The sequence below is a fragment of the Mixophyes fleayi genome, chromosome 1 (assembly GCF_038048845.1).
Source record: "Mixophyes fleayi isolate aMixFle1 chromosome 1, aMixFle1.hap1, whole genome shotgun sequence".
Lineage (NCBI taxonomy): Eukaryota > Metazoa > Chordata > Amphibia > Anura > Limnodynastidae > Mixophyes > Mixophyes fleayi.
Window position 1 is genome coordinate 210,955,930 of NC_134402.1, and position 13,195 is coordinate 210,969,124.

Below are 13,195 nucleotides of genomic sequence, written 5' to 3' on the forward strand. Positions count from 1 at the left end.
AGAAATATGTATCCTTGACATCTAGGTTCATTACTCAATCAGGGCCATGGCATGGTTTTGGTCAGCACACTGATATTAGATACATATTTGTTTGAATACGTTAATGAATCAGCCAGTTTGTTTGGAGATTATACTTTGGTTAGACTTGATAACAAGTATTGTTATTAAAAAAACATTATGGAATCTGCCGTACAAAATAAATACACATTTCAGTAGTAGGAATTTTTTTATTACAAAAAAAAAATTTATACATATTTTCGTCATATATAATAAACTATATTTGTTAGGTTAAAACAATACAAATTATTTTTTCCGTGCCTTTTTAAAGGGGGTTGGAAGGGAGGCTCCCCTACTCCGACTTCTTGTCACCCGTGATGTAGAGGAGTCAGAGGAACCAGGCAATGGGGCAAGGCAAGCGGGTTGTGACCGACGAGGTGAAGGTGCAGGGTCAGGGGATGGGGATGGGGCCACGACAGGCGAGGGGGAAGTGGGCACAACAGGGGATTGGCCATAGCCACGAGCAAAGGCTAAACACATAAGACGACATAGTTGGGGGTCAGGGAGGGTGGACGCGACAGACAACTGGGTATGGGGGCTGCCGAACAAATAATCTGAGCTGGGTGAAGGGATTGTGCCGGAGGTGCGTTGGGAGTGGGCATGCAATATATCACCCAGGAGTGTTGCAATATTTGTCACTGAAGTATTTAAAATATCCATTTTGGTGGCGAGTGTCGTCAGTAAAGAGGTGTGTGTGCTCATGAAAACGGAAAGTGTGTTAGTGAGACTGGTGATTTGCTGATCCATGTGTTGGACAGTGCTTGATATGTGTGACAGGTGAACATTCTGTGCATCAGTGGCGTTTTTAAGAGTTTGGGCTGCGTGTGCGAGTGCCCGCTGCCTTACATATTCAGCTGGAGGCAGCTGAGGCTCCTCCACATCACAGGCAACTTCATCATCCACTGGTGAAGCAGGCGCCTGCTGCTCACATGCTGTAGAGAGATAATAAGTAAAATAAAGTAATTAGAATCAATGAGTAAGGTGCGATATTATATTGGCAAAAACATCTTACAACGCATGATGTAGCATTGGTAAAGTGTCAGCTTCCCTTGAATGTGCTAGCAGCCCTTTCCGCTCCCCAAAAACATACATTGCCACTTATGGTCTGACATTTTAGGATGAGCTCTACATATTGAGACCATTTGTCTTCAGTGTGTAAATTTAATTTCCTACTATGTGATAGGCAAATACCTTGTGCAATTGAAGTTTACCTTCACACACACATCCTGAGAGTTGACACTTTTACTCAGACAGATACAAAGCTTTACAGACATTAAGTAAGCAAACTCATCATGTACCTAGTGGAGCGGCCTCTCCTGTTTGGGATGGGCTAGAGCCAGTGTCTATGTCGCCCAACCCAACTATCTCCACCAGGGCTATTGCAGCCCTCGCCCGCTCCTCGAGGGGTGTTAAAATAGTACGTAGTCGAGGCCCCCCACCAGTGCCTTGAGCATGCCTGTGAATCTCAACAAGCTTCGCTTTCAGGCGTCCTTTATAGTCTGCCCATCTGTGGAATAGACAAACATTATTGCCTCACATAGTACCTTCAACTCAAAATGACACATTTTTCAATAAAATACATTGCACGTTTGCTAATCACACCAATTTAACCTTCACATACAGTAATACAGATTTTGCTCTTTTGAAGCGCGTATAATGTGGTAAACATATTCTGTCAATGTGACCAAGGGCCATGGTGTTAGTTTCTGAAAACAAAGGGCCTGATCAACAAATGCATTGGAGTCACAAGGTGGTTTCACCTCACAGGTGACTAATGCTACTATGTCACAATATCCATATTTATCTCTAGCGATATCTATATATATTATTTGACAAATAGACACAGTCAGTTAAGTTAAATAGGGCTATTTTTTTCAATTTAATTCGTACCCTTTTCTGTACTTCAACCTTTGTACGCTCATACGGAGATATTTCATTGATGAGCCTTGTGATTTCCTGCCAATGCGTTTGGCGCTCGCGTCCGGTTATTTGCCGGTTCCCACTGTGGAACCTCGCCAGAACCTCTTCTACCAGCACCTCCAGCTCCTCCTCTATAAAATTGTTTTTACGCGTAGTTGGCAGCCCTGGTGCCTCCACATTATTTGGGCCAGCATCAGACATATTCCTATTTCAAAGATAAGTTGTGTCTTTATAGGCAATGCACACAGTCAGGTGGTGATACAGAATCTAAGCACATTCCACCCCCTACATAAGGTACAATTTCACAAACTTCTAACTAGGTCTAAAACACATGCCCCTTATTATAATAAACATTGTGGTTTGTCTATTTAATGGCCATTTAGTTTGACCACTGCATTTTGACTGACATATTAGTCAAATACTATAGCAACATTCTCCTACTACTACTACTACTCGTCACTTTTCAAACCATAAAATTGGTTTACAGGTTAGCAACACACCAAAATTAAGGATATCACTCAGTTGCAAACCCTATATTGTGTAATTATTATTAATATTTGGTTACAAATCAGCCAGCAACACACTTAAGTGTGTACTCCAAATGCAATTGTGGAGGTATGTGGGCAAAATAAGTGTATACATTTGGACCCATGTGTCCAAATGTCCATGAGCTAGTTATTATTAGAGATGGGCGGGTCCGGTTCTCCGAGAACCGAACCCACCCGAACTTTGGGTATCCGAGTACCGAGCTGAGCTCGGTACTCTCCCGCCCATTCCGAATCCAAATCGAGGCCGAACGTCATTGTGACGTCGTCGGATCTCGGGGCTCGGTTGTCGCGATACTTCAACTTTATAAATACACGCCTCCACAGCAATCCATCGCCATTTGACAGAGGGAGAGAGCAGGGTGTAGTCATAGGCTAATTAGAGCAGGGACAGAGAATACAATATTGTTCTTGCAATTGCTCTAACCAAAATCGCTAGTGCAGAGAGGAGGATAGAGGTTTATTATTTTTTCTTCATATTTGGCACTCCCCAGCGCTTTTGGGGTGTCCCCCATAATTGTGCATAAATATTTCTGGCTGTCAAAAGTCATATCTGTCAGCAGTATCTACTAAATAATTTTTAGCACTCCTCAGTGCTTTTGGGGTGTCCTCCCTAATTGTGCATTAATATTTCTGGCTGTCAAAAGTCATATCTGTCAGCAGTATCTACTAAATAATTTTTAGCACTCCTCAGTGCTTTTGGGGTGTCCTCCCTAATTGTGCATTAATATTTCTGGCTGTCAAAAGTCATATCTGTCAGCAGTATCTACTAAATAATTTTTAGCACTCCTCAGTGCTTTTGGGGTGTCCTCCCTAATTGTGCATTAATATTTCTGGCTGTCAAAAGTCATATCTGTCAGCAGTATCTACCAAATAATTTTTAGCACTCCTCAGTGCTTTTAGGGTGTCCTCCCTAATTGTGCATTAATATTTCTGGCTGTCAAAAGTCATTTCTGTCAGCAGTATCTACTAAATAATTTTTAGCACTCCCCAGTGGTTTGCGCTCAGAATGGATTCAAAGCAGTCCACATATGATCTGAATGAGCAACCAGGTTCTGTCACCAGTCCTGATGTCAGTGTTCCCAGTACGTCATCTGGCCAAGGCGATGTCAAACAACAGAGTGTTTTCAAATTAGTGCAAAAAACAAAAAACAAAAAAAAAATTACTGTATTGAAGCGAAAAAGAAGTGTAACTGAGCAAAAGTTAAGTGACGATAAAAAAAAAATTGCAAGCATGCCATTCTACACACGCAGTGGCAAAGAGAGAATGAGGCCTTCACCTTTGGCTATTAGTGGCAGATCCCAAAAAGTTACCCAGCCTACAATTGGTGCACAACTACTGTTACGCGTCAAAGCCGAGCTGCAAGATAACAGTGAGGCATTACAGGAGAATATTTGCTCTGATTCACAAATGACAACAATCCCTGTGGAGAGTCCATCCAACAGTGGGATGTCTAATCGTGAGCATTCTGCTGATGTGTGCCTTAATAGCCCGAGTGTAGCCGGTGATACCCAAATTGAGGATGCCACTTTGGAATTAGAAGAGGATGAGGGGGAGATTTGTGTAGGCGACGAGGGCGCTAATGATGATGTTGATGATTATGATGCAGACAGATACCAAATTGCCTTTCTCAATTTCTATTTATATTCTAGATTATATAACGGCTGAATAGTTTTCTATTTTACTCCTAGTGGAGAGAGGATCTGATGCAGACAGATACCAAACTGCCTTTGTCCATTTCAATTTATATTGTACAGTCTATAATGGCTGAATTTTTTAGTATTTTATACAAGTGGAGGGGGGCCTAGAGAGACAGAAACCAAACTGGCTTTCTCCATGTCAATTAATATTGTACAGTCTATAATGGCTGAATTTTTTGGTATTTTATACAAGTGGAGGGGGGCCTTGAGAGACAGAAACCAAACTGGCTTTTTCCATTTCTTTACATATTTAACTATAAGTGTAGGGTGTAATATACATTCAAAGACGATGGCTGCATTGCCAATATGCATAGATGGAGAGGAAGACAATCTGTTTTGTGTGTAGAATAGGCCTACCAACGAAGAATTAAACTGTTTTTTTGGATGATTTATTACCTCAACAATTAGATTACTTGTCTCTAAAACAGTTGGAGCACTAAATTGGGTTAATTTAGGCCCAAAAACATGGATTTTCCAAAAAAATAGCAAAACAAAACCAAAACCAAAACCAAAACACGCAATGGCGGTTTTGCAAAACCAAAACCAAAACCAAAACACGACGGTAATCCAGATCCAAAACCGAATCCAAAACCAAAACACGGGGGTCAGTGACCATCTCTAGTATAAACACAATACTGTATTGACTTTCATTGTGCCATAGCTCAGGCAGGTAAAAAAAAATTAAAAATTCAATTTAAATTTATAAGCCCCCAAAAATTAAAAATAGTTTTCCCCCTTCTATTTGCTTGTAAACGTATTCCTGCCAGTCTACTGCTGGTTAAGTAAAAATCTAGAATTTTTTTTGCTTTGGGTTTCCCCTTATTTATCAGAACCAGCACTAGGCAAAACAACTTGGGTGATAGGCATTATAGCAGGGGGGGGGGGGGGGGACTCAGTTTGAGTCCAAATGCCATAATGACTAAACACCCACAGACTGTTCAGCGCTGGCCTGGATTCCCTAGGGAGTGTGGTCCCCTTGAAAAATGTAAGGGGGCCACCCCCCTAGGGACACCCAGGCCAGTGCTGATAGCACTAGGGCTCTTCCTACGAGCCAGGGGCTCTGGGTAGTAGGGTAATAAATGGGGATTTTGTATGGAAAAAAAATAAATTTGATTTGTGGAACTACATGTCCCAGCCAGCCATGTTTGCCTAAATAGTGTGTCCACGCTGCTATTAGTATAAGTACAAGCACCAGCGTATCCACTAAACAAAATTGTTAAATAAAATCACAACACCCTCATTACAACCACAAATCTTTATTCCAAAAAATAAAACTACAAGAAATACATTTTGCTTAGTGGAACTACAGGTCTCAGGCTGCCGTGGGTGTCAAGGCATGTTTGCACTTGTGCTTTGCCAAGTGCCGACATGCCCTGGCTGCCGTGGGTACGCTGGTGCTTGTACTTATACTGGTAGCAGAGTGGCCACACTATTTTGGGCAACATTGCTGGCTGGGACCTGTAGTTCCACAACATAAAATGTTTTTTTATTTTATTTTTTTCACAAATATAAAATTCCTTTATTACCCTACTACCCACAGCCCAGGGTGGTAGGAAGAGCCCTAGTGCTATCAGCAGTGGGCTGGGTGTCCCTAGGTGGGTGGCTCGCTTACATTTTTCAAGGGGAACACACTCCCTAGGGAATCCAGGCCAGCGCTGAAGAGTCTGTGGGTGTTTAGTCATTATGGCATTTGGGGGGTATTCAATTGTCCGCGTATTCGCGTAATATATCGCGAATACGCGGAACCGCGGACATCACAAAAAATCAACTTCCCGGAAATGACGGTATTCAATTGTAATACCTAACCCAGCCCCTTATCGCGTAATATCCGACTTGTACGAAGTGCTTTTTTTTTTTTTTTACCCTTTTCCCGCCGTTCGCGATTTCCCGCCCACATTTCTATAAAAAACAAAAACTTTGTTTTGCAAAGTGCCATTTTGCAGAGATTTCGATGCTGGTGGCTGATTCCTGAGACCCTCTGGTTTTGTGAGCTTCTGGATTGTACTTTTTGCATCTTTATATACCTTTATTCATTATTTTCACATTATTTACATTGCATTACATTATATTTTGCATTACATTTTGCATTACATTATAGTAAGTTATATTTTTACACAGTACTAACACCACACACTAAATCAAACACTACACAACACCACACATTTTATTTAATAGCAGACATCAATATACTGCATACAGAAAAAGTGTGCAATAATCACAATTAAATAAAAGTTTAGTTACTTTTTAGTTCCAGCATTACTTTTATTTATTTCAGCTACATAGCAGCTATATAGCATACATATATCAGTATGTCTAGGGAGCATAGGGAAAATCTTCCTGAACAGGTACACCTGGATGAAGAAGATATCAGCAGTGGAGAAGAGTGGCAGCATGAAACAGAAGAAAGAGAACGAGCACAAGAAAGAAGAAGACAGAGATTCCTTAAAAAAGTGGCTTCCAGACCCTCGCAGCAATCTACAGTGGCTGAAGAAGATGATGGTGATGATCCTGAGGAAGGTGGTAGTAACATCACCAGAGCACCTCGTTTCTCTGAGCAGCAGAACAACATCCTGGTGGACACGATAGTAACTAACTATGATGTTCTTTATGGTAAACGGGCACATGTCACAAGTCATCAGCAGAGGAACCAGATCTGGCGTCAGATCTCTGACAAGGTGACTTCTTGTGGGCAAGTTCCAAAATCTATTGAGCATTGCAGGAAACGTTTCCGGGACTGTAAGCGGATTGTAAAGAAGAAGATGGCTGTGTCCAAGAGGCATGCAAAAGGAACTGGTGGTGGGAAACCTGCAAATATCAGCATGAAACCCTGGGAAGTGAGGCTGTCTGAGGTCCTGGATCCTGTACTCGTGGAAGGTGTGGAAGGTGCTGTGGACACAGAGGAACCTTCAACATATTTATCAGAAGGTATGTATATATGTTTATATGTATGAGGAAGTGTAAATTATTTTTTTTTTATTTTTTATTAATTTTTTTAATAATTTTAATTTTAACACTGTTAAATTTAATTGTAGAGCCAACTTCCAAGCGGCCATCTAAGAAAAGCTCAAAAGGACGTCCTGACACAGCTGCCAGCCAAGTTGGTAAGTGTTTTTTGTTTGAATATATTTTACCAGTCACACACATGTACACACACACACATACATACATACAAACACACACATACCAACACACACCAACACACACACACACACACACACACACACATATCTCATGTCTAAAATATATTCTCAAACGAAAATCATATGTTTTCATTGCCTATGGTTATTGTTACTGTACATTTGTGTTGTTTATATTCCAAATTTATTTTACAATGTACACACAGCTGTCGATTTAAATTTGTATACATACAAAGCAATATGTAGATGAACCCCACCTTGACAATAATAACATAGGATTTTGGTGTGTGTATATCATGCAGCCTAAACTTTTTTCAATGTAAATCAAATATATTTATAGTTTTTATATGCACACATTCTCAATCGCCACTGTTTTATGTATACTCATTTCTCTTTATCTAAAATATACCCATTTTAGTTATATTTTTGATATAGATGAATGAATAAACATTAAACAGGTGGTTGTGAATGTGTGCATATGATTATATATAGATATCTTTATTTTTTAGGTGTGTGTGTACATATATTAAAATATATACACATACATACTATGGTGTAAGAGACAAGAAAACAAACACACACATACACCAAAACATGTGAATGTTTTAGAACATAAAAAAAGTATATTAAAGCTAGACATGTATATATAAGCGTGTTTATTAACATATAAATGGATAAATATAGCCATAGCGCTTAAATTGTAGATATTGATCCATTTTTATCGTAATAATCACTCTTATATATACACGCCTATCTTTAATATACTGTTCTTATGGTCTAAAACGTGCACATTTTTTTGTGTATGTGTGTTTGTTTTCTTGTCTCTTACACCATAGTATGTATGTGTATATATTTTAATATATGTACACACACATATGTGTGTGTTTATCGATGTATGTGTTAAGTCAGTTGTGTGTGTGTGTGTGTGTATATATATATATATATATATATATATATATATATATATATATATATATATATATATATATATATATGAGATCCTGTGAAAGAAGGCATATAAAGGAGGAGTTTGGTCTTGAACCCTATATTTTTTTTATAATTTAATTCTAATCTATTTAATGACATGGCCCATGATTTATTAAGGATTGTAAGTTTAGAAACGTTATTTAAGTATCCTGGACAAAAACATGCAACAATGCAAGGTGTGCAAGTCAGTATTCTGTTTTGCACATAAGTTAAATACTGCCTGTTTTTTCCTGTTGCACTAATTTTTGAGAGCTTATTTGTACACAGATGATATTTGTGTGTTACGTGAAAAACGTCAGTATTTTATTTTTTTGGAAAACATAATAATATTTTGTAGCCCTTTCATTGTAACATTATTTTGGCCAAGTGACCAAAATTAGCAGTTTATATAGGTAAATGGTTAATGAATCAGGCATTATTTTTTTTTGCCCAAACATTAGTCATGGGGCAATTTTGAAGAGTGTCGGGGGCAATTTTTGTTTTAAAAATATGTGTATGTCATCAATCAATATCTAAAAACCATTTAAATTTTGTTTTTTGTGTAGTTCAAACACACAAAGACATCCTACTCGCTAAGAAAAAAGGATCGCGTGCGACAACAGGTATTTATGAAAATATTTTTTAAATTTTTTTAAAAAAAATATATCTATGTCTTGTAATAATCTAAAACAAAGCAATTTCAAACTTAAGAGCAACCATGTAGTTCAAGGACAGAATTGGCGTCATTACAGAACATTTCGGAATCCGTTGCAGGTGAATGATAGTCCAATATACATTCTACATTCAACATTGCAAAGCCTTTTTTTTTTTGTTTATTTGTTAAATATTTCAAATTGTCATTAGGTTAAAATAATCTGTTGATGAGGAAATAAATCATTTACAATTAGATAATAATAGCAACATGTTTTATTGTTTATCCTTAGAAAACCTGAGAGAGAAGCAACAAGAGGCAAGAGCTGCAGACAGTGATGTAACCCCTATTGAGGATACAGAAACATGTGATTTTGCTAGAAATGGTAAGTAAAAATTTTCTTTGGACAAAAAATTTAACTTAGCTACTATTTATAAAATTCATCATAGGCCACTGATTAAAGGTATATAGGTTAGTCGTTTACAGGGGCTTCTTTCACATTGGCCACAATGGGCAGGTGGCCGGGGGCCCTGCAGGCCAGGTAAGTCTTTCCGAAGCAGTACAAGAAAAATATTTTTAACTTTAGGACAGCTGGCGATCTGGCTCCCTCCCTGTTGTCCTCCTCCATGTGGCGCTGGCAGTGCATTTTGGGTGACACCTCATAACGCCCGCCAGTCAAGCATTGCGGAATGTGAAGGCGGAGGAGAACAGGGAGGTAGCCGGATCGCCAGCTGTCCTAAAGGTAAGTTTGTGGGTTTTTTTCTCTTTTTTTGTCTTGCGCTGCCTCAGACGTATATGGGCCCAGGTGCATGTCTTTACCCGGGGGCCCAAATAGTTGGTAAGAGGGCCCTGGTCATTTAGGATATAAATCAAACGTTTTGTGTATCTACCAGTAAATTTCCATCATTAATACAAAGTGCCAAGTTCATACTGACCTTATTATACATACAAATGTAACTAACGTCATAAAAAAATGTAATGTTTTTTTTTTCCAGAATCAGAAAACTCCCATCAGTCTGGTTCTTTATCATTTTCACCAGAAATTCCTGTGGTTCAGCGTAAGTGTAGAGTCATAATTATATTTTTTATAATGTCAAACAATATAGCATGTTTCTAAATAAATAGTTGTGCGTTTCTATATGTATGTATGTGTATATATTTTTTTTTTCTTTCAAAATAGCTACAACAACAACCACAGCTTTTGAGGCCCTCCAGCAAACATTTCAGCGTTTGGAAGACACTTCACAATCTAGAATACAACGTGGGGAAAGTGCACCTTCAACATCTAGTTTTCCTAGACTTACAACACTTGCAAGAGAAATGGAAAACTCCCAGGAAGTGTTTCGGAGAACAATGGAAGGAATCAAAGATGCCATTGTTGGACTTACTGAGGAAATGTCGAAACAGAGGCAATTACAGATAAACACAAATCGAGACATTGCCACTATTCTTTCCGGAATCTTAGCCTCCCAAGAAAGAACCGAAGTGAGTATTGGAAGAATTTCCAATACTCTAGACCAAATTTCGCAGAACCAACAACAGACTGCAGCAGCCAATATCCTCATAGCCACCAACCTTCAAAGTTTAAATGAAGAAATGCGCTCAAGAAGGCTTTTGGAAAACCTTTCGGTAAATTTTCCAGAGTTTAATGTTTCAGGAACCATCCCTCAAACAGGCCAACCACAAAGTGCTATAAGCAGCTTAAGGACCCCAGAGATACCCTTGGATTTGACAGTGCAGTCTGCAAGGCCAAGCCCAGAAGAATTGCAATCTGCACGAAGAAGACTACTATCATCTTCATCATCAGAGGATCCAGTGATGCAATCTACCCCCAACGTAAGTCAAATGTCTATCTATTTTTTTTATTATCTAATACTTCAATATTTAGTACGTTCACTAACCCAATCTATGGTCATATTTAATATTAAATAACAACATTTTAGTAACAATATATTTCTCTATTTTTTTTTTTTTTTTAGAAATAGAAGATATAATTGATCTGTTGATAAATATGGAGCAACAAGTTTTACAAGTTCTCAACGTTTGAAGATTTTGGAATATTTCATTTTGATGATCACAATGAACCTTACATGTAAAAAGGTATGTATTTGCATATTTTTAAAAATTCATAAAGATATACAATTCATATATATATATATATATATATATACATACATACATACATACATAGAGAGAGATAGAGAGATATATATATACCCAAAACTTCCAATAGAGCGCTTGTGAAGGGCAGATATAAAAACTGACCAATACTTAAATTCTGTAGGCAGCTCCCCAGTCATTCAACACCTGTCTGCAGATGAGGAAGGTACCAGCCGGCGACAATCTAGACGTCTTTTTAAGCATATTGGTCTGGTTCATTTATGGTATCACACCATTGTGGCTTGTATTTTAGTTTGCAGCTGTTCATCTTGCCCTATGTCAGGAGGCGATATCTATTATCCAGGATTACCTTTATTACCAGGTTATTCGTGGTGCCATCAGAAGGAATTCATCATATAAATCATTGGCTCGATTACTTTGAATATCTGGTACGGGAATTATATATCTCTGGATGAATACGACAATGTATTGCTTATAATTGCACTGTGTGGCGCCCCCTGTCTTCTAATTTATTTTTATACATATATATACACACACATTTGTACATATATATATGTATGTGTATATAGATATATAGATATATGTGTATATGAATGCCTATATGTATGTATTTTAAAAAAAAAATATATATTTTTTTTAGTTGAAAATAGACAGTTACAATGGAAAAATGCACGTAATCCTTCAATTACTGGAAGAATATTTAACAATGGTAAGTGAAATATTTGTGTTAAAATTAATCTGATTATGTTACATTTTAGATTAGGTATTATATATATATTTTTTTTCTGTTTAAATCCCTTAGACAAAAGATTTTATAATCATCTAATGGTCTATGCTACAAATCATGAAGTTATACCAAAGAAGAACTAACGACAAGAACTTAGTTTTGCCTATAATTAAACACGGTATGTTATTGAGATATAAATGCATATTAAATTGTTTTTATATGTTAATGTTTTTAACAATTGTAACATTCATTGTAAAAAAAAATTAAATGTAAAATGTTATTGATAACAGCGCCCCAAAAAAAAAAAAAGTTACAGAAATATTATCAGTGTTTTTTTTAAACATAATACTTAATCCTAACGAAAATTAAAATAGAGGATTTATTGTTAATGATGCTAATGTTGCAATTTTTATTCAACTGTATTATGGTTTTTTTGAAAAAAAAAAAAATTAAACACTTTTTTAATTAATTCATAGCCAACTGAAGAGGATAGAAGAACTACTATGAAAAATACAAGTAATTGGAGAAAAGCAAAGACCACAGAAATTAAATTGTGATATATAAATTTTATTGCACAAAGAAAATATGTAAATTATTAAAAGATGTTATAGTTTTGTTTAAAACATGTGTCTTTCATTATTATAATCTAGAAAGATTGTTGTACAATATAATAGAAAAATAAATACTTGTTCAACACATCAATTTGGTTAGAAAAAATTTATTAATACATTTTAAAGAGTGATTAACTTTTTGGGATACAAACAAACATTTCTCTTATAATTTAGGTTTTTGGTGGTATTTAAATAGTATACATTATATTTAACAAAAAACAAACAATAGAAGTGGGCCAATATTCCATGCAATCCAGAATCCAATTCCATCCAATCCAGTCTGCAATCCACAGTGGAATGGGTGTGACAGGTACATTTTGGAGAAAGGAAAAGAGAAAAAATTTAATTTCAGTGTGATTATGTGTCAGTAGTGATACTTTACATAAGGTTACATCACACAGAACATAGCATGGTGCAGTTTACATATGATGACACCCACCTGTCCAAGAAGCTGGCTCTTGAAAAGCTTCATGGCCTAGGTCTTTTAAATCCAGTCGCTGGTTCCGTCTGCAATCCACAGTGGAATGGGTGTGACAGGTACATTTTGGAGAAAGGAAAAGAGAAAAAATGTAATTTCAGTGTGATTATGTGTCAGTAGTGATACTTTACATAAGGTTACAACACAGAGAACATAGCATGATGCAGTTTACATATGATGACACCCACCTGTCCAAGAAGCTGGCTCTTGAAAAGCTTCATGGCCTCGGTCTTTAAAATTCAGTTGCTGGATCCTTTTATCTTAACTAACAGTTAGCACA

The 13,195-nt window shown here is 37.2% G+C and overlaps 1 protein-coding gene and 1 long non-coding RNA gene across 2 annotated transcripts; both read left to right on the forward strand.

Moving 5' to 3' along the window:
* Positions 1 to 6,532: 6,532 nt before the first annotated feature.
* On the forward strand, positions 6,533 to 11,423 carry LOC142144342 (uncharacterized). Its single transcript, XM_075203084.1, has 9 exons — positions 6,533 to 7,148; positions 7,256 to 7,324; positions 8,893 to 8,949; positions 9,038 to 9,100; positions 9,271 to 9,363; positions 9,974 to 10,036; positions 10,159 to 10,814; positions 10,958 to 11,078; positions 11,392 to 11,423. Exons 1-8 carry the CDS (start codon positions 6,533 to 6,535, stop codon positions 10,961 to 10,963), a joined length of 1,623 nt encoding a protein of 540 aa, XP_075059185.1. The 3' UTR covers positions 10,964 to 11,078; positions 11,392 to 11,423.
* A 316-nt stretch (positions 11,424 to 11,739) lies between these two features.
* Positions 11,740 to 12,343, forward strand: LOC142107102 (uncharacterized). Its single transcript, XR_012679869.1, has 3 exons — positions 11,740 to 11,808; positions 11,902 to 12,004; positions 12,303 to 12,343. It is a non-coding gene; the product is annotated as an uncharacterized LOC142107102 (long non-coding RNA).
* The last annotated feature ends 852 nt before the right edge of the window (positions 12,344 to 13,195 follow it).